The 27979-nt window shown below is 35.7% G+C and overlaps 1 protein-coding gene across 1 annotated transcript in view; it reads left to right on the top strand.

Annotated features, from left to right (window-relative positions):
- LOC125669700 (cadherin-87A-like) overlaps positions 1 to 25872 on the top strand; it is a 46657-nt gene extending 20785 nt beyond the window's left edge. Inside the window, exons 16-39 of the mRNA XM_056162546.1 lie at positions 307 to 515; positions 3021 to 3222; positions 3519 to 3588; positions 4366 to 4623; positions 4773 to 4899; positions 5143 to 5285; positions 6815 to 7145; positions 7841 to 7998; positions 8761 to 8910; positions 9025 to 9147; positions 12511 to 12697; positions 13116 to 13336; positions 14008 to 14202; positions 14571 to 14681; positions 15353 to 15497; positions 16440 to 16688; positions 19271 to 19512; positions 19804 to 19892; positions 21564 to 21668; positions 22731 to 22878; positions 23114 to 23238; positions 23619 to 23644; positions 24362 to 24399; positions 24695 to 25872. Of these exons, the coding sequence (XP_056018521.1) occupies positions 307 to 515; positions 3021 to 3222; positions 3519 to 3588; positions 4366 to 4623; positions 4773 to 4899; positions 5143 to 5285; positions 6815 to 7145; positions 7841 to 7998; positions 8761 to 8910; positions 9025 to 9147; positions 12511 to 12697; positions 13116 to 13336; positions 14008 to 14202; positions 14571 to 14681; positions 15353 to 15497; positions 16440 to 16688; positions 19271 to 19512; positions 19804 to 19892; positions 21564 to 21668; positions 22731 to 22878; positions 23114 to 23238; positions 23619 to 23644; positions 24362 to 24399; positions 24695 to 24964 (3922 nt within the window). The 3' untranslated portion in view covers positions 24965 to 25872. The remainder of the gene's footprint in view (positions 1 to 306; positions 516 to 3020; positions 3223 to 3518; positions 3589 to 4365; positions 4624 to 4772; positions 4900 to 5142; positions 5286 to 6814; positions 7146 to 7840; positions 7999 to 8760; positions 8911 to 9024; positions 9148 to 12510; positions 12698 to 13115; positions 13337 to 14007; positions 14203 to 14570; positions 14682 to 15352; positions 15498 to 16439; positions 16689 to 19270; positions 19513 to 19803; positions 19893 to 21563; positions 21669 to 22730; positions 22879 to 23113; positions 23239 to 23618; positions 23645 to 24361; positions 24400 to 24694) is intronic.
- The last annotated feature ends 2107 nt before the right edge of the window (positions 25873 to 27979 follow it).

Below are 27979 nucleotides of genomic sequence, written 5' to 3'. Positions count from 1 at the left end.
TTCAATTGTGAAAAATAGCGTCAAAATCGAACAAATTGGGAATTTTCTACCAATGTAACGGCAAATGATTTTAACTAAAGGAAAAGAAAAAAGAGAACAAAACAAGAAGTAGTGAATTGGGAATTTTTAGTCTCAAAATTGGGAAAAATCAATGGTTTTTGGCATTGGGAATGGTACCGTTTATCGGTACCAGTTATATAAGGAAAAAAAATTGCTATATCTAAATGATGAAAAAATATAATCAATTCCATTACTGATACTGTATCAATAAATTATTTAGTTTATGATTCGAATGCTTTATTTCAGGTTTCGTATAGATCCCACTACGGGAAATGTTTTCGTGGAAAACTGCCCCACTCCAGGGGATGGCAACTGCATCGACTATGAGAAAAAGCGAAGGTACGACCTGACAGTAACAGCACGAGATGAGAACGGACTGGGACAGGCTGTAACCATTAACCTCATCATCAATATCCTGGATGTCAATGATAACGCCCCTGTATTCACCACTCAAGGTCAGTCTCACTTCCAATCTTACCTCAGAATGACTGCGTACTTTTAAAATTTTGTGGGATTTATATTTTTGTGTCTTTGATGTGTTTCCCATGCACCAAAGGAATTAGTACACACACAGTAGTGTATTCAGAGGAGTAAATGTAGGCTCAAACATAGCATATTTTCATCAACTTGAAATGTCAAGGTGTGTTCAATTTTTTACGTAATCATAAAAATGATACTTCAGTTTATATTCAAACATACCAAAGATTTTTATCCATAGTTAATTCACAGGAGTAAAAGCATCTGAATTGTGTTAAAAACATAGTTATACCCCCCACAAATGAAGTTTGGGGGGTATACTGGAATCACTTTGTCCGTCTGTCCGTCCGTTTGTCCGTAGACGCAATTTGTCCGAAGTTTATTTCTAATACCGCTGGACATATTTCATTCAAACTTTATGCACATCTTCTATATATTATGTAGTTGTGCATCTCGTATTTTCATTGAAATATTTTAACAGTTATAGAAGTTACGCACATTTTCTTTTCATTTTGGGGGTTGCGCACTTTGTCCAGAGTTTAATTCTAATACCGTTGAACAGATTTGATTCAAACTTTATTCTCATCTTATATATATAATGTAGTTGTGCATCTTCTATTTTCATTGAAATATTTTAACAGTTATGGAAGTTACAGACATTTTCTGGTTTGGTTGTACTTGTAGTAATAGACACAATTTGTCCAGAGTTTATTTGTAGAATGTACACTTCTGCATTCACATTGATTGCCCTGTAGATAATGTGAAAATATCCAATGTGCTTGCATTAAATATTTCCCATCATCCTATATGCCCCGCAGGGGTATTAGTCCCATTAGGACAGTTCTAGTTTAAGTTGCGGATATTTAACAACCAATATTAATGTAACTTCACTTCATGATCCCAGAAATTATTGTCCATTATCAGTCTTTTGCTATGAACAAGAAATTATCCATATCTTTCTTCCACTAAGCAAAGTGTTATCCTTACTGTAAATTAGTCCTATTTAATCAGAATTAAATGTTAGATCCTCTAGCTATGTTTAACAGATCCTCTAGCTATGTTCAACAGATCCTCTAGATATGTTTAATAGATCCTCTAGATATGTTTAATAGATCCTCTAGATATGTTTAATAGATCCTCTAGCTATGTTTAATAGATCCTCTAGTTATGTTTAACAGATCCTTTAGCTATGTTTAACAGATCCTCTAGTTATGTTTGTTTAACAGATCCTCTAGCTATGTTTGTTTAACAGATCCTCTAGATATGTTTAATAGATCCTCTAGATATGTTTAATAGATCCTCTAGATATGTTTAATAGATCCTCTAGATATGTTTAATAGATCCTCTAGCTATGTTTAACAGATCCTCTAGCTATGTTTAATAGATCCTCTAGCTATGTTCAACAGATCCTCTAGCTATGTTTAATAGATCCTTTAGCTATGTTTAACAGATCCTCTAGCTATGTTTGTTTAACAGATCCTCTAGCTATGTTTAATAAATCCTCTATGTTTAATAGATCCTCTAGCTATGTTTGTTTAACAGATCCTCTAGCTATGTTTAATAAATCCATGTTTAACAGATCCTCTAGCTATGTTTAACAGATCCTCTAGCTATGTTTAATAGATCCTCTAGCTATGTTCAACAGATCCTCTAGCTATGTTTAATAGATCCTTTAGCTATGTTTAACAGATCCTCTAGCTATGTTTAATAGATCCTCTAGCTATGTTTAATAGATCCTCTAGATATGTTTGTTTAACAGATCCTCTAGATATGTTTGTTTAACAGATCCTCTAGCTATGTTTGTGTAACAGATCCTCTAGCTACGTTTAATAGATCCTCTAGCTATGTTTAACAGATCCTCTAGCTATGTTTGTTTAACAGATCCTCTAGCTATGTTTAACAGATCCTCTAGTTATGTTTAATAGATCCTCTAGTTATGTTTAATAGATCCTCTAGCTATGTTTAACAGATCCTCTAGCTATGTTTGTTTAATAGATCCTCTAGCTATGTTTAATAGATCCTCTAGCTATGTTTAACAGATCTTCTAGTTATGTTTAACAGATCCTCTAGCTATGTTTGTTTAACAGATCCTCTAGCTATGTTTGTTTAACAGATCCTCTAGCTATGTTTTTCTAACAGATCCTCTAGCTATGTTTAACAGATCCTCTAGCTATGTTTAATAGATCCTCTAGTTATGTTTAATAGATCTCTAGCTATGTTTAATAGATCCTCTAGATATGTTTGTTTAATAGATCCTCTAGCTATGTTTGTTTAACAGATCCTCTAGCTATGTTTAATAAATCCTCTATGTTTAATAGATCCTCTAGCTATGTTTAACAGATCCTCTAGCTATGTTTAATAGATCCTCTAGCTATGTTTAACAGATCATTTAGCTATGTTTAACAGATCCTCTAGCTATGTTTGGAAGTGGATCTTACATCTAGTTTCAATCAGAGTGAAATTGGTCCATTCTGTAATTCTAGAATATACCAGTTACATCGAGGAGAGCAAGACAGAGCCAAATCCTGTAGTGATAGTAACCGCTAATGATGCCGACTCAAACAGTCAGGTCACATACACTGTCGTGTCTGACCCGACACAGCTATGGCAGATCGAACGGACCACTGGAAAAGTCACAGCCAAACAGCCTATATTCTACAGTGACACACCAGCCAACCAAGGCTTGTAAGTTATTGTGTGAGGAACCCTGTATCAATTTATTTCACTATATTGATGTTAAACATTTCCTAATGCTTTGTATGTTAGCGTGTGAGAAACTGTATCAATTTATTTCACTCTATCGATGTTAAACATTCCCTAATGCTTTGTAATTTCTATTTCTCTGTGAAAATGAAATTTGAAGGAATCATTTATAAGGTGTGTCAGTCTCCTAATGAAAACTGATTATAGTTGTTAAAACTTTTCTTTGGGAAATCAGTAGAAAAGTATTGTTAATACATGTATCATATTCACCCTTTCAGCTTTATCATCACTGTGCAAGTCACTGATGGGAAGTATAGACCTACTGCAAATGTGCGGATCAATGTCATTGTAAGTTTGCTTAATTAGAATTATATTTTAATTGTTAAGAGTTTTGAGCTCTTCTAGATGAAATTCTAGATGGTGATAAATATGTATGATAATGTTCTAGATTGTTATTATCAGTTTGTGTATAAAGATTACTCAGCAGTGCTCAACATTATTATTTCTCATGTCCTGCATGTTTCTGATTCCAACAAGTTGATTTCAGATTTAACACTTGTTTGATCAGGCAAATGAAAATTCCAATATGAAATTATAATATGTTTACCTCATTTTTATTTGTGTACCAGTGACTGAAAAGTAAATGATTGCGACTATCATAAGCACAAGTTAGTTCAAAACAGAGTGAGAATGGATCTGATGAAGTTTAAACCAGGCCCGGATTTCTAAAATAAAAATGAAGTTGGAGCTTGGACTCAAGTCTGGGATTTTACTCAAAATTTGACTGCTCAAATAAAATGTTTTGATGTGGAGTTCACTTTTCTCAGTATCAAATGCTCTGAAAAGCATGACATTGTTAGACAAGATGCATTTTTTTCTGTTGAATTAAAAAAAAGACAGAAAAGCTTCTTTTAAAGTTTTTTCCCTCAGACTACCGGTAGCTCAGAATTTTCAAGTGCTTTCTGTTAACAATTAACTTGTCCAGTGGACAATCCAAAAATTTTCTTAATGTTGAGCCCTGTCCAGGTAAGCATTGAGGCCCATAGGATTTCCATTTATAAAATAACTATAACATGTACCATTGAAGTATTTATGGTATTTGCAATTGTGGTTTTTCTTACACAGGATATAAACGACAATGTTCCAGTGTTTGAATCGAGCAATTACCGAGAAGTAATCAGTGAGACTACCCTAGGGAACGTGTTTGTGTTGACGGTCAAAGCTAAGGATAAGGATTCGCCCACCACAGGGGCGGGGATTATCGATTACAGCATTGAAGTTGGAGCCAGCGGTAAATTTGTCATCAACGGAACCACAGGTGTCATTACCACCTCACTAGATGCCACGTTTGATTACGATTTGGTCCGCATGTATAATATGACTGTAAGTATTTCTTCAGAAAATAACACACACACACACACCCATCCTGTCTTTTAGTAATCAATATAAAATTTTCAATATTTTGGGGTAAAGAACATTTGCATGTTTATGAAAACAAAATGAGGTAAATTTTTTATTATGAATTTTTCTAGGTCATGGCCAGGGACAGAGGTCGCCCACAACAGACAGGCACCTGCTTTGTGACTGTAGACATAATTGATACTAATAATAAGGACCCTTATTTCACCCCATCCACACAGAGAGCAGATGTCTATGAAAGTAATCATTTGTTGATCACATATTTCATTGTCTGTCTGTTTGTCTAAATGTTCTTCAGTCTGTCTGTTCTTTAGTCTGTCTGTCCGTCTGTTCTTCAGTCACATCCTATAACTGCAGTGCAGGTGACACACATGAATCACACATACTCTGAAATCATGAAAATTAATACAAGACAAATATCATTTGTTTAGAGATTATTTCCTGATAATCGCCTGATATTAAGACTATGACGATATGTTGTAGATGTTCCTTTGGGATTCAGTGTCCACAAGATGCGAGCCGCTGATCCGGATGACCAGTCTCAGCTGAACTTTTTCCTTGTTGAACCAATATCGGCTATCACACCAGATGGAGTGTTGGTGGATAGAAACATTTATGATATAACTGTAAGCTTAATGCCTTTTACACTGAAATAGTTTTCATAGTGTGTTTCATACTGATTTTTGCAGTAAGTGTAGCTATGTACAGTGGAACCCCATTATTACGTTGTCCATTTTGTCACAATAAAATAACATAATACCGGGGACAACGTAATAAACGTTCCAAATGAAATCCGTTCAAAATATTATTTGGAAATTGTATATCTTTCGTTGGTACTCCGTGAAGGGGTGTGTGAATATATCTTTACCGTTTCTTTGTTTAAAAGACTTTGATACTTTGTTTTATTTACATCTTATCTTTATTGTCTGTAATTCTTCTTGTTCTTATCCCTTTTCTTTATTTCTGGTGTAGGATACATGAGGATGTTTTGAAAAATGTTGCTTTTCTGCATTCGTTTGGACCGTCATTTTGTTCAACTTTAACACCATGCGTTCATGTAAATTTCTCTCAATAACTCGTTTCAGTTCGTATTCAACATTCATATAAAAAAAATAACAAAACATCGTTTCTATTAAGTTCTCTTATTACACAATACAATAAAAAAAATCCCACCCAAAAAACAACAAAACTATATATAGACACAAAACGCACACGATACCCAACACTTACACACTTTTCTCACTAACGATAAACACGGAGAACAATTTAAGCGCAATCCACTTAAAAAAAATATAATGATGCACGAAGATTTCATTTATAACGCTAAATGATGGCACTTAAATCACGTGCACATCAAGGGATTTTAGAATGTTCACTGAGGTAAATGCCGATAACACAGGACAGTTTGATCGGTGTATGTATGAACGAGATTTACGAACACCCAAGCTGCATGTCCAAACAACGGACAATTTTTTAATTGAACACCTTTAGTCACCTATGTCCAAGCAGTTACCCAAGCTGTTTTAACATTGCTACGATAAATCTTGTCCTTCATGTTTGGTACCAAAGCTGTCCGTAAATAGAGTTTTAATAGCGAAGGTAATCACACGATATGCTGAACACGCAGGTGGTTGAGAAATTATTATTTCTTTGGTTATCAAAATATGAAAAATAAGTAAATTTCATAGTGTACAATTTCTAAATAAACATTATATTGTTTATCACTGGCTTCGATACGGGGTATTCACCTGTATTGATGTCGCTAGATCTATCAAAGCGTGACCAGTCAAGCGTCTCTAATCCCCAAATAGACCAGAAAATTTATGTGGTGACTGCCTCTGGCAGTCAAGGTGTGAATGGCTTATTATTTTGAGAATCACTATTAAATAGTTAGGGGTTTGTTACATTTTTTTCGGAATTTTTACAACGTAATACCGAGTCCCGGCATCTTAGGACAACGTAATAACGAGGTCTATTTTATATAGGTTTGTTAAGAAATGGTTTTGTGCTTTGAAATTCCAACGTAATATGGGGACTAACGTATTAAAGGGGGAACATAATAACGGGGTTCCACTGTAATTATTGTCACTATAGATTTTGATTTTATGATATCTAAATTTTAGTTTTCATTTTTATTATAATTTGTTTTTTGCAGCAACTGTTTACTATTGATCAACAAACCGGGGATGTGAAAACACAGAGTAAGCTGGACAGAGATCGGTCCTCGGTAGTGACCCTCACTGTCAATGTCGTGGACATTACGGCCAGTCCACGACAAACAGGGACAGGAAAACTCATCATCAACATCTTGGAATACAACGACCAGCGACCAGAGTTCTTACCTTACACTAATGTGACCATTGATGAAGAACAACCAATCGGAACATTTGTTATGGCTTTACTGGCTACTGATCAAGATGATCCAATCTCTGAGTACCAGATTACCCAAAATCCGCACGGCTTCTTTGCCATTGGTTACCAGACTGGTAATACAATTTATGCCAATTTTTAGATACACATGAAAATTAAAATGCAGAGATTGCATACAGTACTATGATTTTTCTTTACAAAAAAATTTCATCAGGTTTTGAAAAATAGATATTCTACTTTTCTTGCCAATCACTTTCATTTCAATCATTGAAAATTATTGAGTCAAACTTACAACAGACACTGTCTGATATATTGTAAATGTAGGAAAGACCATATTGTGCCTTTACTGAGGATCAACCTTGTTATACCTCCAACTTAAATGACATCCCAGTGTTCACTCGATCGAATTAAGGGTTAATTAATACAACTCACTCATTAGCCAGAAGGAGTAGGGTTGTCCTAGATCTAAACTATTACTTTAAAATGTCCTTAATATATTAAAATTCATGCAAATTCATTATTCATTGTGTTTGAGTCTGTCAAAATATCAAATTGTGAGTTTATTCCATTGCAGCAGATTAGTCATAACAATTGATGGTCAAATAAAGTTATATGCAAATGAATATAAAAAAAAGATCTACATGTATGAATTTGAAACAGAAGTATGTTGCAAAGTAACCTGTGTTACAGTGTAAGTTTTACACATCTATGAAGATTATGCAGATTTTTGACATTTTGTTCATTACTGTTGCAATGCAATGCCATCATCTTGATTCTCACTTTAGTGAACATGAATTTTTTTAAATTTTAGGGGTTGTGAGCATCAGCAGTCGTATAGATTTTGAGTCGATAGAGTCATCACTCTTCACCGCTCAGGTGTGGGACAGTGGGACCCCGCGGCTAAACAATACAGCTACTGTGTATGTCACCATCAGAAACATCAACGATAACTCACCAACATTTAGTCAGGTATTTCCACGAGGGATGTCAACAAGTACTCAACTATAGCTCAGTCATAACGATCATCGACTAAAAAAAATTTAATCAAGATTTTTGTGAAAAATGGGGTACTTAACCCTTTCCTTCATAATGATGCCTTTGGACACCTACCGTGATTTGCATGGAGATGCCTTTGGACGCCTTTAAGACTTTTCACATTCGATCACTTGTATTATAAAAAATAATGGATTCTCATGTTTTTAATAGAAGGAGAAAACAAAGAACTGTAAATTATTTCATTTTTCATTTAAGATACTCTACATTGTCATAATCGCTGACTTCCTTTTAAAACATGGATGAAAATATATATATCAGCAATATTTGTCTATTCATTTAAAAAATGATCACCTAGCTGAGTAGCTCAGTAGGTTAACACGTCAACTGCTGAACTATAGATTGCGAGTTCAAGTCCAGCAGGGGTTCTAAATTTTTTTCAGATTGCTTTCTACTAAAACTGCATTTTTTTTTACTAAGTAAAGTAAATTTGAAAGTTTTCAGTTTTAAAATATTGTTGTACATATCCTCCCCTTTTCATCCGTATCAAATTTCTCGTGTAGCATTCCTACTTAATAGCAAATTGTCCCAACTTCATTTTTGGTATTCAGTTTTTACTCGAATCCGTACACCTAAATCTAGGGAAATGTACACTACCAATGAAGTATGTCACCAGGGAACTTCAACAACTTCCTTCTTAATTCAAGTTGAGTACTGATGAATTATATGTTGTTACAGGGTGCCTACACAGTGAGGATACCGGAAAATTCCCCGGGAGGTAGATTTGTTACAAACGTCCAGGCAACAGATAAAGATAAGGGGGATTATGGAGTGGTTCGATATTCTCTGGATCCACAGGAGACTCGCTTTACCATTAACAATGTCTCGGTATGATGAATTAGATTGTACATTTTATTTCACTCATTTATGCTTGTATTCACAACAATCTGTGTATTGTAGGCTATTTTGATTTGTTGACTTTTACTTGTCTTTTCTGTCCAGGGTGAGATATTTGTAGCACCAGGGGCCAAACTAGATCGTGAGGAATTGAGTGACCTTGACATTCAGGTCATTGCCTCGGACAGCCCTCTTGATGCTACTGTTCGCAGATTTTCCACTGTTACGGTAAAGATCTCTTAAAATTTTATCAATATTGATTGTACATAAATTCGTAGTTATGTATTACAAAGTAATTAAGGATGGAGGAGACCACAAAATTATATTAATTATTAGATCCAGTGAGCTAGGCATTCCGCAACACATGCCGGCTTGCTCGACATTCGAGCCAAATGTAGTCCGATCCCAGCCTGTTTAATGCATCAGCATTGCCTTGAAATGATAACACCCGTGAATATGAACTATACTTTATTGATGCTTTAAAAGGTACAACAGCACAATTTACACGATACAACATATGGAATGGAACAAGGTTTGTAAGTGGATGAAAAGGCCGCAATTTTTGTGGGGGACAGGGGGATACATGCAATTGTACCAAGACAGTATGGGCACAAAGGAGGCCGAGTGTAAGCACAAGTGCCTGATCTGAACGATTACCGCGTTCTGGACCAGTGTAGGTGGGACCGCCCTTCTCCCTGTCTCCAGCGCCACCTGGTTTTACATTTACCAGACTGTGGCCTCCCCCCGCTTGAACGAGGTGGAGGTGGGACCAGCCCTGGCAGGCCATGACCCACGATTGTTACCATATTTGCACAACTACACATTGTTACTTTGAGCCACTCCCCCCTGCTTTGTATGCAGGGTGGGGAGACCACCAGGTTATGGGGCCACTTGATCCCAGCCTACACTACGGTATCCCCCAGTCTCTGTCCCCCAAACCCGGAATTGCGACAAAAAGTATACTTTGTTTTTGGGGTAGCTGTGACATTAATTTATCCCATAGAAGCAAAAAAAATTAATACTGTAATCCCCTACAAAATTGGATTTGGCAAGAATGCGTTTGAGGCAATGACAGATAGCTATGACATTCAGTACGCGTTCCATTCTTCTCGGCTAGGATGGGCACGTGTCGCTTGGTATTCTGCAATGGAAAAAAAAAGAAGAGAAAGCAGCAAAGCAGATATTAGAATTATGCCCTAATAATATAATGGGTGGGTGGGTTGGGGAAAAAACCATGTCCTTCTTGTTCGGTGGATTTTGAAAAAGAGAACGACATCTGGGGACTGTTTGTTGTTCATTAACTTGTGCCGTAGCATAGTCGTACCATAACGTAGTCGTAAGGTAATACCATTGTAGTATAATTGTTAAGGGCGCCCAGGGTGACAGCCCGGGTGGAAACCTGTACTAAATTAATAGTTGACTATTTGATATAAAATCAAATAATCTTGATTAATATTAGCTAGGTTTATGTATTTTGTTCTAGTCATTTTATAAACACATGTAAAGATGTAATGTTTATTTTGAAAATTTGAGAAATTTTCTCAGATGTTGAAATGACATATTTTTGTTGTTGTGATTTGGGTTTTATAATTCTATGTTTTTGGTTTATTGAAGTCACTCATGTGACCTATTCCTATCTGTGCTCCTCTGTCTTTGCTGATCAACTGTCATAAACTCATTCAGATCAAAATGTGTTGGTGTCAATCAACTGTCATTATAAACTTTTCACACGTTCAATTTCATCTCTCAAACCACTCAACCAGTTTCAACTAATCTTGGTACAAAGTGTCCTTAGGCATAGGAATTGCAAGTTTGTTTGAATAACTGCTTCTTTCCAAGGGGAGATAATTGAGAAATATTGAAATTAGGATGTATTGTGTACAAAATTTTCATCTCAGACCCCCCCCCCCCAACAAAAAAAAGGGGGGGGGGGCAAGTAAAGCCATAACTTGCATAGAATCTGTTAGGATCCCTAGAATCAGGGTAGGGCCTCAGTGGAGGAGGGGTTAAAGTTTAAAAATCTTCTATACTTCTGAACAGCTTAAACATAACTGGGTGCTAAGTTATAATGAGCTTTGAGGATTCTGTCAACACTGTGAAACTTGTAACCCCTGGGTCAGAAGTTCCGAACCCTGCATAGAGGTATTTTGCTCATAACCCAAAAATGCATTGCATTTCTAAAAATATTCCTCATTCTTGAACATCTCGCTCATACTTTGCAGAAATAATATGTATGACCAGACAATGTGTCATGACTTTAAACCAAGGTCAAGTTTACTGTTTAGAAAAGGAGAGTTAATAGTATTTTACCTTAGCAAATGAGAGATATTAAAATTTCATGCTTGACTCAAAAGATATTTTGTCATGGTCCTGAACTAAAGACATCTGGCGAAGTCAAATTCAATAGTAAAATAAAAATATTAAAATAAATGTTCAATCACAACTTTGGACTTTGGAATTTCCTACTAAACACAGTAATTGCTTATATCTAAGCTGTGTGCCCTGACCTTAAAGAGAAAGTCAAGGTTACTGGTTATAAAATAGACATGTCTCTGGGTATTTCATTTGTAATGGACAGACATTAAAAGTTTTGACTTAACACTTGCTGATTTTCAGACAATGTCTTATGACCCAGAGCCATGCTTACTTGGTTATTGTCTAGGACACTGGTAAAAGTATTACAAATATTTTTGTAGGCCATGAATTTGTATTAATAGAAAGACATAAGAAATTCAAATTTCGCATAGAGGTCACTTATTACCAAACAGTAAATTCTGACCTTGGATTGTGGTCATTTTTGATAACGAGAAGAATAACCCTCTAGAACATTATAAATTTTTGTCCAGTCCATTAAAAATTATGAACATTTGTTTCTCAGAGGTTACCGGTAAAATATTCGGAGTTTTGCCATCAATATGCAAGATTTCTTATAAAGTTCTTCTTTCTTCATTGTGTGATAATATACTTTCATGTAAATTAGTGGACTCTGATTGGTTGAGAAACATTTGATAAAAATACCATCACTTTCTGGATGGTAAAACTATGCCCTTCAGCATGATAGAATGTAAACAAAGGTCGACATTACTTCACAGCTGGTGATATTGCAAATGTTGGCTGCACATTCACCAGCTTCACCATCGGAAGCATAGGACACTTTGTTTAAAGTATGCCAACTGTAATAGTTTATAACAATAAATATTACATGCAAGAAATTATCACCCCTTGAAATACTATGGTCAATTTAACTTTGGCTTCGCCTTGGTCGACAATGGTTTTCTCACATTGACAATTTCCAATGTTACCTTCAGTTGCATGCAATATTTATATAAATACCCAGATGACTGGTAAAGCCTATGAGCTTTTAGCTTAATTTCATGATATTGATACTGCTAATGGTTATTTTTACTTTCTATTTTAGTATTTGTTCTTTTTTAGTTTCTTGTACAATAATTTTAAGTTTGCTTTTTAAGATAGTGAAGAAAAATGTTTGTCTCATCTGTCCTTGATTTTTTTTCCAAATTGAATATACCAGCTTTCATGTTTCGTGTTAGCCTGTTTGCTTTTAGAATAATTTTTGATTTTGTATTTCAGGTGTATGTGACCTTAAATGATGAGAATGATAATCCCCCATTCTTTGGGCAGCCAGAATACCTCCAGCAGATCATCGAGACCATCCCCATTTACACGCATGTCCTCCAGGTGTTCGCAAATGATGCAGATGCAGGAAACAATGCACGATTAGCTTTCACCAAGGTTCCCGGCTCCGGAGACGCAGACAGTATGTACACCTACAATATTTGGAAATGTCTCAAGACACCTTCCAGCTATTTTTTTCAAACATCTTAAGGACTTAAACAAATACAGTAAAATATGCTTACAGTGAACATGCTTATAATGAATTCATGCTTATTGCAAAGTGATATTTTTCCCCTTATGAGAGGAAAATAATGGAAGATTTTGTTGGATATAACAAAGTTTGGTTATAACGAACTGTTTCTTGCTGGCCCTGGAGGTTTACTATAGCCATGTTCTAGTCTGTATGCACATTGTAAATATCAATTCGATAGCGGACACCATTCAAAGCTATTGATAATTGTGCTCCTCACCACAATCAGTGTTCGAGGTATTGACCTTAAAGCCAACAGTGCACTGTAAAAGTTGGAATGGTTGACTTTTTCATCTTCAAAAATTTACAGATTTCTTTGCAATTGAGCCATCAAATGGAAGAATTCGTGTGAATAAAGGCTTACTGAGGAATTCTGGGACATACGTATTTTATGTAATGGCACGTGATGAGGGTGGTGTGGGACCATTTAACAGCACAGCCAAAGTGACCATCATTGTCTTAGAAGCCACTAACTCACCGCCAGAATGGACAATTCCACCTGTTGACAACATGACCATCACTGTGTTGGAGGTAAGATACTGCAGGTGTATGCATTTCAAGGTTTTAATTTTGATAAATGTTAATTTCATTGAATTGGCTGAACATCAAGGTGTCTCTTTTGTTATAAGTACGCATGGATGTCATTTTCTGTCACAGTGCGATTAAAATTCTGATATTGGACAGTTTTTAAGTTTACAATTTAAATTCAAATGATGCACCACAATGTTTTTACCACATTTGTGTATTGTTTTTGCCTGTTCACAAATTTTTTGATAAATATAAATTCATTTTTGTCTCGCTTGCAAAACATGACATTTAGAAATTCCTTTTGTCCTTTGAACATCTGTTGGCTCATCTATCACATCACTCTAGAATTTTGAAAGTGTAAGAGATAGGTCTTCAATTTCAGCATGTATGTCCCAGTGGGAAGGTCGTGTAATATATGTGCTTTCACATTAAATACATACAGTGATGACTGGTACCCTTACAAGTGACATGTATCTCTTGGAAAACTTCCAATTTTTAATTCTAAAAAATGCAGTCCATTTTTTTTGTATAAAAATTCAATATGTGAAAATGATTTGTCAAATAAACCCTATCCTGCCTTATATGTTAAATAAACCCTATTCTGTGTTATATGTTAAATAAACCCTATTCTGTGTTATATGTTAAATAAACCCTATTCTGTGTTATGTGTTCAGGAGCAGTACCTTGGGATGCTGGTGTATGATGTTCAAGCTGTTGATGCAGATCGTAATGACAATGGAATCATAGACTATGGTTTCTATGTCAATGGTATATATACCACAGTCACTAACGAATTCCGTATCAACTCCATCACAGGCGTGATCAGGGCTGAAAAGGTGTATGACCGGGAAACTCGAGATCGATACTTGGTAGGGAAAAGCAGGAATTATTACGACATATACAGTGAAACCTGTCTAATCTGACATGCACTGGGACAATTTTTTTTGGTCAGAATACAGTGTGAAAACAAATTGAGAATGAAAATAAGTGTCAAAATGCCCAGTGGAATGGACTGCACAGGTGCTGGATTAGGCAGTTTTCACTGTACTAACAAAAACACTAACTTTTCCTGAGAAATTTGTTTATGACTGATTTATAATTTGTTTGATATTGTAATGATGTTATGACAGTCTGTGTTTGTCACTACTGCATAAGCTTTCCATGCATTGATTTTCTTACAATAAGGCTTTAAATTGGACAAGTTTCCATGTATATCTCATTATTTGTGATGTTACAGCTGCTCCTGGTGGCACGAGATCGCGGAGATCCTTACCTTGAAACTACACGATATCTATCTGTCAGAATTCTGGATGTCAACGACAATGATCCCAAGTTCCCAACCAACTCTGTGAGTCTTGTTTGTACATTATAAGCTTGACAGTTGATAACATGGTTCATATCTATAGCAAGGGTCCTAATTCATATTTAACAACACAAAAACAAATACTGTACTCGTGCAGTCAATTTGTATCAAAAATAATAATTCAAATACAGAAAGCCTTTTTTTCGTTTTTAAGAAAGATCTTTTTAGAGAGAGGATTTGTATTGTTTGAGATATACATAGTAAATATTTTTTTAAATATTCCGTAGATGTAAAAGTTCACATCCTCGACAGAGGTCATCATTCATGAGAGTTTGAGAATTCTCTCTCTCTCTCTCTCTCATTTTTCTCCTTTGAAACCTTGTTTTCAGATTTTTAAGACGTTTTCTTAATTGCTGTAAAGTGTAACCAGCAAGGAGACACTTGCACTAATTATTATTTTTAAAAAACACTTCAGGATTTTTTATCCATCTCTTTCTGTTTAGAATAGATTTGAAATACCAGAATATTAGGAATTAGGACCCTGATGGAAATAAGCATTTGGGATTTCATAAGTTATTTTGGCATTACCATCCATAAAGTCAAATAAGTTAGCATGTGACAATGTCTCCAGAGTTTCCCCCCTTTCTTAAAATGTACTGGTCTTTGTACCTAGTCATCACCACTTACAAGTACATGTACCACTATGTTAATATCAGAATGGTGAGACAAAGGAAATACAGTTTGAAGACATTGATGAGAATAAACCCGTAAATTCTACCATTGGACGACTGCTAGGAAGTAGTTTTGAGGCCAAAGACATTGACGACGCCCAGTACGCTAAAGTTTATTATTACATCATCAGTGAGTATTCCTCTGTTTCATTCAATTTTCATAATACAAAGAATAAGGATACAAGTGCACAATATGTCATATATTAGTTTGCTATCACTAGTAATTTGAAGCCAAGTGAATAAGTTAATATGTCAAAAGTCTATCACTTACATCCAGCTAGTTGGCAAGTTCTCTGAAGCAAGTAATACATAAACATGCAGTTGATCTAATGTTGAAATGTAGAAGTTTTCGTTCACTGACCTAGATGAAAACACCAAATACTGCTTAATGTGATTAGAGAAATGAAATGGTGAGGGTAGTCATGAGAACAAGGTAACTGTGTAAGGTAGTCATGAGAACAAGGTAACTTTGTGTAGGGTAGTCATGAGAACAAGGTAACTGTGTAGGGTAGTCATGAGAACAAGGTAACTTTGTGTAAGGTAGTCATGAGAACAAGGTAACTTTGTGTAAGGTAGTCATGAGAACAAGGTAACTTTGTGTAGGGTAGTCATGAGAACAAGGTAACTTTGTGTAAGGTAGTCATGAGAACAAGGTAACTTTGTGTGAGGTAGTTATGAGAACAAGGTAACTTTGTGTGAGGTAGTCATGAGAACAAGGTAACTGTGTAAGGTAGTCATGAGAACAAGGTAACTGTGTGTGAGGTAGTCATGAGAACAAGGTAACTTTGTGTAAGGTAGTAATGAGGACAAGGTAACTTTGTGTGAGGTAGTTATGAGAACAAGATAACTGTGTGTGAGGTAGTCACGAGAACAAGGTAACTTTGTGTGAGGTAGTCATGAGAACAAGGTAACTGTGTGTGAGGTAGTCATGAGAACAAGGTAACTTTGTGTAGGGTAGTCATGAGAACAAGGTAACTGTAGGATAGTCATGAGAACAAGGTAACTTTGTGTGAGGTAGTCATGAGAACAAGGTAACTTTGTGTAATCCATTCATGATTTTTCTTTTCAATAGGTGGAAATGAGAAGGGCTATTTCCGGTTGATTCCTGAAACTGGAGATTTAATCCTGATAAAGTCACTGGATCGGGAGGAACAAAGTGTGTATCTATTGGACATCCAAGCCACAAACAATATCAGTGATTACACGGTCATCCGGAACAGACGCAGACGGGCTCTGGATCCAAGTATAGCCACATGGAGAATCCAGATAAAAAATGCCAATGATGTTCGACCGGATTTTACTCAAAATCTGTATTATGGCTGTAAGTAGTTATTTAAATTAAATGCATTTTAAAAAGTCAAAAGAGAATCCAAACCCACCCTTACTTACTGCAAAATCACTTATTTTCACTGGGTCAAATTCAAGGGGTCAAATTTAAATTTATAGAGAACTTGAATTTGTGGCTATGTTTATTTGCCACACCAGTTTATACTCTACCAATCCCTACTGCATATATCAGCCTATACTCCAGTCCATACTCCATACCAGTAGTCCATACTCTATACCAGTCCATACTCCATACCAGTAGTCCATACTCTATACCAGTCCATACTCTATACCAGTAGTCCATACTCCATACCAGTCCATACTCCATACCAGTAGTCCATACTCTATACCAGTAGTCCATACTCCATACCAGTCCATACTCCATACCAGTAGTCCATACTCCATACCAGTCCATACTCCATACCAGTAGTCCATACTCCATACCAGTCCATACTCCATACCAGTAGTCCATACTCTATACCAGTCCATACTCCATACCAGTCCACACACTATACCAATCCACACACTATACCAATCCACACTCCATACCAGTCCACACTCCATACCAGTCCTAGCTGAAGAACTGTAGCTCTCTGAAAAAATATTTTGACATAACAGAGAGCTACAGAGCCACCCCTTATAAAAACCTTCGATTTACAGCGCACAAAAAGTTGCGCATGGTTGAGGCCTTATATCGTCGTATTCTTGAGTTGCTGTTTCATATATTTAATATCAAAAAATTCTTAACATATTTTCCTACTATACTTGTGTCTAAACATACCTTCAAATATTCATTAAAGCCCCATACGACCTGAAAACTCCCAGCTTCAAATGATTTCGTTTGTTGACGTTGCCATGTTAGGTAGTCGGGTCAATTCGTACCCTGTTGTTGTTGGTATATATTCATAAAATTCGTTATATGTTATGTATTCGCTCTTCATTTATCATCAATACGAATAATTTATAGAAATTAAAAAAATAAAGTTTTTCTAAAGGTAAAATAAGCTCTTGATTCATGAAAATGCTACTAAAGTCCTTAACACTCGTGTGGCAGGGATGGAGACCGGACCAGACTAATGAAAGCTGCATTGCCGTGAGTTTAGTTATTAGAATAATTATTATTTAAAGGCACTGGGATGATACATTATTTGAAATATTTAGCTAAAATATTTGTGGGGATATGAATTCACATCTAGACGTTATTGTGCAAGTATGGAAATTAACCAGGATTCGAATTGACCCGACTACCTAACATGGCTACGTCAATAAACGAAATCATTTGAAGCTGGGAGTTTTCAGGTCGTATGGGGCTTTAATGAATATTTGAAGGTATGTTTAGACACAAGTATAGTAGGAAAATATGTTAAGAATTTTTTAATATTAAATATATGAAACAGCAACTCAAGAATATGACAATATAAGGCCTCAACCGTGCGCAACTTTTTGTGCGCCGTAAATCGAAGGTTTTTATAAGGGGTAGCTCTGTTATGTCAAAATATTTTTTCAGAGAGCTACAGTTCTGCAGCTATACCAGTCCATACTCAATTCCACCTCATACTCCATACTCCATACCAGTCCATAATCTATACCAGTCCATACTCAATACCACCTCATACTCCATACCAGTCCACACTCCATACCAGTCCATACTCTATACCAGTCCATACTTCATACCAGTCCATACTCCATACCAGTCCATACTCCATATCAGTCCACACTCCATGCCACCTCATACTCCATACCAGTCCATACTCTATACCAGTCCATACTCCATACCAGTCCACACTCAATGCCACCTCATACTCCATACCAGTCCATACTCTATACCAGTCCATACTATATACCAGTCCACACTCCATACCAGTCCACACTCAATGCCACCTCATACTCCATACCAGTCCATACCCTATACCAGTCCATACTCTATACCAGTCCACACTCCATACCAGTCCATACTCCATACCAGTCCACACTCCATACCAGTCCATACTTCATGCCAGTAGTCCATACTCTATACCAGTCCACACTCCATACCAGTCCATACTCCATACCAGTCCATACTCTATACCAGTCCATACTTCATACCAGTCCATACTCTATACCAGTCCATACTCCATATCAGTCCACACTCAATACCACCTCATACTCCATACCAGTTCATACTCCATACCAGCCCATACTCTATACCAGTCCATACTCTATACTAGTCCATACTTTATACTAATCTATACTCCATATCAGTCTACACTCCATACCAGTCCATACTCTATACTAGTCCATACTTTATACTAATCTATACTCCATATCAGTCTACACTCCATACCAGTCCATACTCTATACCACCTCATACTCCATACCACCTCATACTCCATACCACAAAAGCAGTGATTATTAGACCTACATGAGTCATTTTACAATAGTTAAAGCATTTTATGTCAAATACAGCTGTTTTAGCATTGTTCAAAACTTAAAATGACTCAATAATTTATAGATATATAAAAGATTAGTGACACACATTTGATGTATATGTATTGCAAGAAGTATACTAATTAATATGATTTTCTGTGTGTGTACTAGGTATTTCTACACGTTCTTCCCTGGGTCAGAGCATTATGAAGGTAGAGGCTGTGGATGCTGACTCAGTGGGCTCAGTGACCTACTCCATACAACAGGGAAACACAGACAATGCCATCGGGATTGATTCCTTAACAGGCGTCCTGTATAATGCCATTCTGATGAATAACTATGGAGGCCAGACTCTGGACCTGAAGCTTAGAGCTACTGACCAAGGAACACTCTACCACAATACCACAGCTCTGGTAGGCAGTTGATGAGGTCTTTTTGTTCTTTATCTCAATGACATCCAGGAAAATTGTGCAAGAGAAAGAAATTTCAAATTTTGATCCTTACTTCTTTCTTCTTCTTTTTTTTATACACATTTTAAAGAAGTTGCAAATTCATGTTCATGTTGTTTATACACTCAAATTTGAAATATTGATTTTTGTTCTTAATGCAGCCATTAGATATCACTGTTAATCTTATTGAATCTCTAATTTGGGGGGAGGGGGGTGAATACCAAGAGGTAGTCTTATTTCTGGCATTTTTTGTAGGTTTTTGTGACAGAACCAAGTCGAGAGGTGAAGTTAGTTCTAAGACAGCCAGCTACAGAAGTCAGACAATTCTTTGAACAAATTAAAACGTAAGTCTTTCTCTTTCTCTCTCAGATGCAGTTATGTAATGAACAAGGCTAGGTGATAGCTTTTCCCCCTAGCTGAAGGAGACATTGGTTTAGCATCTATCATTCACAAATCCTGACCAAACTATAACTATACTACCCTTACTTGGAATGAATTCAGCCTGTTGTTGATACTCATGAACTAAAAGGTGTGTCAACCATGATTTGAATCAAAATGATGTCATGGAGTTTAAGACAAGGAGATATGGAAATCCAATTAAGCTATACTTTTGCATTGTTTGTTTAGAATAGAATTCTAACATTTATAAATTCTTTTTGACAATGATAATAAATGTGTCATAATCCTGATTCAAGGTCAGTTCACCATAACGCGCTTAAGGAAAAGCATGCTGGTGTGAAGCACCACAGTTCATACACTCATGTATTTTCAAAAATGAAGTTTATTTCTTGGAATAAATCACAAAGCCCTAACTTCATTGCTTTATATTGTATAAAATGAGTAAAATTACTTCCATACCGTAATTATCCATGACCTTAAGTTATACATTGTATCATGACAGTTTTATGAAGTGATATAAGGTCATTTAGTCAATGCCAAGGCTACAAGATGGTGAAAACAGCCATCTTAGCATGGTGTCTTATTAAGTTAAAATGAAAAGATGTTAGAAAAAGATCACTTAAGGTAATTCCACCCTTCATTGACTTTGTGAAATCTTATGATGTCACAGGAGGGTGGAACAACGTTAGTGCTTTTATGTACAGTTTCTCAATAGAATGTTTTAATACTTTGAAATATTGAAATTTACCAAATATTCCATACACTTATAAATATATATATATATATATATACAAAAAACAACCAACAACCTCCCCCCCCCCCCCCCCCCCCCCCCTCAAACCAGCAACTACTGGCTTAGCTGGCTCAATACTGGTTTTGACCAGTTTTATAACATGGAGAGAGCTCCATCTGTGTTTCATGAAGTATTGGATGGTTTTCTCTGGCAGCTGGGGGCAGAAACCAAAATATTCTCAGTTTCTTTATGGAATAAATATATATATTACTACAGTAACTTGATCCGAAGAGTAGGATCACATCGAGTTGACAGGCGCAGATCATCAGATGAAACGGGGAGTTTGATCTGATGATCCACGCCTATCAACGAGACGTGATCTCCAACTCTTCGGATCAAGTTACTGTAGTAATGATAAACTTATTACATACCCCCATATGTATATTTAAATCAACATTTATAAGATAATAAATATATTCTACATTAACCAGAACACAATTAACATATACAGTGAAATTATTTTCATGAATAGTTTTGTTTTTGACATGGTCATAATTTTTCACAAAAACGTTATGTTGATGCATTGTGACATCATCAGTTTCGGAGAGACATGGTATGGATTCAGTGGTGATCCGTAAGTCGGATCGCACTCTGTGATATTTACAGTATTAAAACACAGCTGATGAATGGGTATATAATAAAACACAAAACTGACAATGTAGATTGATGGGGAAAATACAGAGAACTGTAAATATCTTAACTTTTGATATAATCTGGCTGTGTAAATGTCAAGAGCTTTCATTTTTTGAACATTAAGAAAGAAAATGTTTGAATGAGAATGTTGGATGATACAACGTGCTTAGATATGGATTTACTTGCTTAGGTCTCTCCAAAAGTTAACCCAGAATAACAATGTGATATTTGACTTCGTATGTGCCACCAGAGTTGTTGACCACGCACTGGACGATGGGCAGACGACTTCCCTGTGGTGAGTGATTGCAGTTTATTCTATTTATACTAGGCTTGGATATCAGAACTGGATGTGATGTTCATGTAATTACAATTCATTTAATTCTGGCTAGGATTTCAGAATTGGATGTGATATTTATGTGATTTCAGTTTCTTAATTCTAGTTAGAATATCAGTTGCAAGTTATCTTACCTTATTATCAATGAAATCCTTACATGAAATGGTAATTATGAAACTTTACAAAATAAGAATGATATAATTTTCAGGAGAGGTCAGAAGTTGAGGTGATAAATCTGTTTATGTTTATTAACTGTGACTTCATTAATTCAAATCCACTCTGCACTTCAGTCCTGATACGTCTTTTGAATCACCGTGACAAACTTTGTTGTGATTGATACTGTGAAAGAATCACTATTGTGTTTGTGTCACAATTTCTTAAATGTTAAAAATGTATTTTGGCAGTGCTTGAGACTCGCTGTAAAATTAGCTAGACTTGCAGGGTTGACTGGCTGTAAAAATTGTCAGCCCTGCCAAAGAAAGACCTTATAGCCCTGAGAAAATATAATTGCCATCTTTAAAATTTTATGTAGTGAAAATTTTGACAAGCCCGAGGCAAAATTTATATCTTGGGCGGTCAGACGCATGGTTATTTCAAAAACTCATTTAATTTGGCAAATAACAATTGGCAAGCAATGTATACAAATTGTTCAAAATTATTTCTCTAGGGATAAAATTTTTTGGGTTTGAGGAAAAAAACTGCTCATGAGTTCAATATTTTGTGGTTATAAATGAAGAATTATTGTTCTGTATAATTACGACTTTCACATTCTTCTGTTCACGGAGAATTTTGATTATGGGTTTTTCCAAACAATGGCCCTGATGTACAGTGAATGGACAGTTACAACAACATATTCCTGTTTTAACTGGTTTATTTTGGTTTAGGTTTGATGTACAATGAATGGACAGTTACAACAACATATTCCTGTTTTAACTGGTTTATCTTGGTTTAGGTCTGATGTACAGTGAATGGGCAGTTACAACAACAACATATTCCTGTTTTAACTGGTTTATCTTGGTTTAGGTCTGATGTGTACATCTCGGCTGTGCGTCGTAACTATGGAGGTGCTTCATACTACATTTACCCCAGTCAAGAGCTGCTGAATCTGCTCAATCAACAAAGAACCTCAAACAGTGATCAGTTTGATTTGTTATATATCCAAAGTATGGAGGTGAGGCAGTTTCCAGCATACTATATACATATGTTACAGTTAATTCTCTAAGATTTCCAATTTCATGGTAGTTAGTACATGTACAAACCCTCACCAGTAGGTATTAGCCATGATTAAATTCATGAAAATCATAATTAAAGGATTTTTTTGGAATGTAGTAAATACCTGTAATCTTGTCAATAACCAGAAAAATCTGTGGAGATAAATTTGAAGTCCTGGTGTTTGTTTTTCCTAGCGGGGTGACGTTGAGAAAGATTATCTGGATCGAACCCCGACCCTGGTGGTGATGATCCTCGTCATTGTCCTCATCATCCTCGCCCTCGTCTTCCTCCTGTTGGCCTGTTGCTGTATCCGAAGCAGGTCTGTAAATTAACTCTGGTTTCACTCGTCAGTCATTACACCCTATTCAAGCATATTTAATTTAGTGTAGAAACTGATTTCCTGCTACGAGTAAGTCTAGGTCTCTCACCAGAATTAATTTCGCTGTGTGTTCCTATGTAACCTTAATTAGGTCAATCAATTCTCAACAGGAAATTCTTTATTTAATTTGACTTAATCGGACAAGAGTTGCTAATACAAATGTTATTGTATTGATATAAAAGAAGGAAACAGTATTTCAGAAATTAGTACATCACATCATGACATCTGAGATTTATAGAATAAATTATGCATTGTTTTGATATTTTAATTCAAAGAAATATGAAAGATGCACATCATGTAAATATGATAATCTTTTTCAGGAACAAGCAGAAGGAGGAGAGACTGCGTAAGTATATCAATGATTATAATTCTGACAAAATTTGTTGCAAAGTTTGGGGGTGTAGAGAATCACCATGTTTGTCCATCTGTCCCGCTTCTTTAGAAATATTTGTCAAGGTCATATCTTTGTAGAAGTTTGAGGAAATTAGAGGCTCATATTTAACTGAAACTTTTGCTTGTGACCAGACATGATACTGAACAAGTGTCATTTAGCAAAAGTCAGAATCACAGGTAACGAATGATGGAAATCTTGGTTCAAGCCACAACTTTGTAATGGAGACACTATAAATACTTGGCACAAAGGACACCTATGATCAAACAGTGTGACCATGAATCAAAATAAATTTTGTCAAGGTCACTGATAGAAAACTAGTCATTGGTCAGGAACTTAACTTTATAATTGAGAGACATTAGCGGCTTATATTGGGTAGAAAACTTGTGACCTGACAGTGTGTCGTGATCTGAAGCAGTGCAGAGTCGTCAAGGTCACTGGTTTATTTGTCCAGGTCCAAACTTTGTAACAGAGAACATTTTGAAACTTATACTTGTCACAAAGATTTCTTATAACTAACTTAGGTTTTGACCCAGATCCAAGATCATTTAAACAAGGTCACTGAGAAAAAAGAATTATAAGTCGTGTAAGGGGTATTGGTCCCTTTCAGTGTAATTTTTAATTTGCTTTAAAATCTTTTTATTAAGATTAATTTTCTGTTTATCTTTTCAGATTACAAAAGGAGTTACAGAGGAATGCCATATGATGCAGTAAGTCAGTTTCTGATTTACACTAAAACATGGTTAGAGCAAAGTGATTTTCATTCCCCATAGTTTTAAAACATATTATAAACCTACTAGATTTATAGCGAATCAAAATTCTTCGTCCCCAGCACTTTGCTGTAATCTTGCTTTATTTTATACAGTTCGGTGAAAATGAAAATATGATTTTCTAGTAAAGTATAATAAGAGAAAAAAAATATTGCATCATGTTGCAGACGCATATCTTTTGGAACTGAGTTTCTTTGAAATTTAATTTTGAGTATTGTTGATTTTATCTTTCTAGTCATTCCAACAAGTAGAACAGTTTGGAGCGTATGATAATCGAGGGTATGAGCGTACAGAACCTGTCCATCGAGAGCCTATGTATGCCAAGGTCACTAAATCTCCCATGGAAAGAGCTCCTGAGCCCCTACCCCAGCAGGTGGAGGAAATCAATGTTGAAATTAGGGACGATAGTCCAGAATCCAGCCCCCCAGACAGTCCCAAGATCGAGACTCCACGTCTGTCTGATCCAGCAGAAGAGGATTATAGGATAGAGGCAGAGGTTATGTAACTTAGCAATAAATAAACAGTTGTTACCTAGCAACTGTGAAAAACCAGTGTATGTGATGGACAATTACATTGGGTATTTCCCAACACTTGCCACGTGTAGAATTAAGTGCATCTGCTGAATATCTCAGAAGCAACACATTTAATTTTATTTCATATTTTGAGTTTTGAGATTTTTTAGGTTGTGATACTCTTTGTATGAATAAAAAATTAGTACTATGTGTGCAACATCCAAATTTCTTTCACAGTTTATGCATACATTGTCTCGATAGTACATCTGGGCTTTAGAAACAGTGACCTCATGATTGGGAATAGAGTTTGTAAGGAGCAACAGCACCACCAATGTTGTGATTTTCCTTATCTAAAGAATTCTGCTATGTATAGTATTATTGCAATACAGACCATTCTGATCAATACATTGTTTGCTGTGTTCACATGTACTAAGGTTATCAGTTTTCACACAAAGAAATTGTGCAGCACATAAGTTTGTCTGTAGTAACAAAACCATGCATGATTCTGTTTTCTTCAATTCTTTTCAAATATGTCTCTAATATTTAGTACAGATGTTTTATTCTTGGAGTATATAGTATGATGTAAGAAAGGATATTTATAAGTTATTGACATGATGCTCTTAAACTTTAGACTGTAGTTCAGTGCACTGGAGTTACATGATACTCAAAAACTTTACGCATTCTGCTGCACGATATTCTGATATATTGCTTTAATTCTAAAGTAAGAAATTTCTAATTATCGTTACTGAATGTTTGTTAGGTGAGAATATCAGTGTTTCATTGGGTACGTTTGAATGACTATTTTGAGGAACCTTTTTGTGCTGTTTTATGTCTGATGTAACCATTTTTGATACAAATATATTTTTATATGAAATAATAAAGGTTGTTTATGATATATCAATTTCTGTACTTGTTTTCATTGATGAGACTGCTTCTTTTTATGAACCAGTATAATCCTTGGAATGAAGTAACAAATATATTAAAGCTAAAAGGGCTGCCTTAAATACTTTTATGTTTTTGTCATATCTTTAGATAGAGTATATATTATGATGTTACGTTGTCTGTGAACACTTTGTAACCAAAACACAAAATTGGACTGAAAGTTTCAATGTCTTCAGGTTCCTTATTGAAAAGAGAGAGAGAGATGCAAGGTCTTTTAAAACATCTAAAAAAAAATTACCATGGAGAAAGGAAGATGCCCATCATTTTTTAATTTAAGATGCATCGAGGGTCTTCAAATTTGGTTAAGTTATATAAGAGTTGAAGGTGGAGGACACAGGGCTACTCTGTTTAAAAAATTATGTTTATATATAGCGCATATGGAGCCTTTGTTCTTGGCACAAGTTTATTTGTCTAAATCTGGAACAGCAAGAACACTGCACAGAAACATGAATTATCACCACCTTGCTAGGTAATGTGAAAGAACAATATGAGAACAACCTACCTACCTATCTATCCTCTTCGTGCCCGGTGGCACATAAGGCTGATATCAGACCCCTCCATTTGTTTCTGTCCATAGCCATCTTTTCTACTTCCTTCCAGGTTTTTCCCATCTTCTTTATATCACTTTCTATAGTCTGCTTCTCTTTCCTTCTGCTGGAGTCCATTTAAGTGCTGTTTTTGTAATGGATTCGTTTCCTTTTCTGATGACATGACCAAGCCATCTAAACTGTCTTTGTTTAATCATTGTGATTAGATCTTTCTGCCCTGTTCTTTTATATAGATCATTGTTTGATATTTTCCTGGGCCAGTAAATCTTGCATATTTTCCTTAGACATTTTGTGTGGAATCCGGACAGCCTTTGATTATCTTTTTGCGTTAGTCTCCAACATTCTGCACCATATAGCAAGACTGATAGGACATTGCTCTGGTATAGTCTGATTTTTGTTTTTTCGCTGATGTTACTAGTCCTCCATATTTTATTAAGTTGGTGAAAGGAAGCTTTTGCCTTTTGTAATCTGCTGGTGATGTCTTTTTCTGTTGCGTTGTTTTTGTTAATTGTGCTTCCAAGGTATGTAAACTCATTTACTTCTTCCAAGTTCTCATTTTCTAATTTTATTTGTGGTGGTGCAGGAACAAACTGCATGGTCTTTGTTTTCTTCTTGTTTATTTTAAGGCCGATCTTGTTAGCATTTATATTCAGTTCGTTTGTTTTCTTTTGAAGATGGTCAGCAGTAGATGATATTAATGCGATGTCGTCAGCAAAATCTATGTCTTCTAGTATAGATGTCAGTGTCCATCTTATTCCTCTGCGTTTGTTCCCAACAGTTCTTCTCATAACCCAATCGATTGCAATTAAGAAAAGCATAGGTGACATACTGCATCCCTGGCGTATTCCACTTGTTATGTTAAACCAGTTTGTCAGTGTGGTGTTATGTATGACGCTGCATGAGAAGTTGTTGTAAAAACTTTTGATGATGTTAATGAATTTTTCTGGTAATCCATACGTTTTGAGTATCTTTTAAAGGCTCTCTCTGTATGCTGTCAAAAGCCTTTTCAAAGTCAAATGAAATTTATGTGTATTTTGCTGTTCCATTCAATACACTGTTCTATGATATTTCTTAATGTAAATATATGGTCGATACAGCCTACACCTGGTCGAAATCCAGCCTGTTCTTTCCTGATAATATCATTTATGGCATCGCTGAGTCTCCTACAGATGATTTTGCAGAATATTTTGCTTGGCACAGACAACAGGGTGACACCACGCCAGTTTGTACATTCTGTTTTATCCCCTTTCTTTGGAAGCTTTACAATAAGACCCTTTAACCAGTCCGCAGGTAGTACTTCGTTGGCCCATATCTTATTAAAAAGTTCGTAAAATTTATCAGCTATTGGTTTCGGATCTGCTTTTAGCATTTCTGCACTGATGTTGTCGATACCAGATGACTTGTTCTTCAGACTTTTTATTGCTTTTAATATTTCATCTTTGGTTGGTGGTTCAAGATTTGCTTGGAATGTTTCGAATGTTTCTAATGTGTCACCAATAGCTTCGTCTATGTCTGGGA

This window comes from Ostrea edulis, chromosome 4 (assembly GCF_947568905.1).
Source record: "Ostrea edulis chromosome 4, xbOstEdul1.1, whole genome shotgun sequence".
In the NCBI taxonomy this organism is placed as follows: domain Eukaryota; kingdom Metazoa; phylum Mollusca; class Bivalvia; order Ostreida; family Ostreidae; genus Ostrea; species Ostrea edulis.
This window is presented reverse-complemented; position numbering and strand designations above follow the sequence as displayed.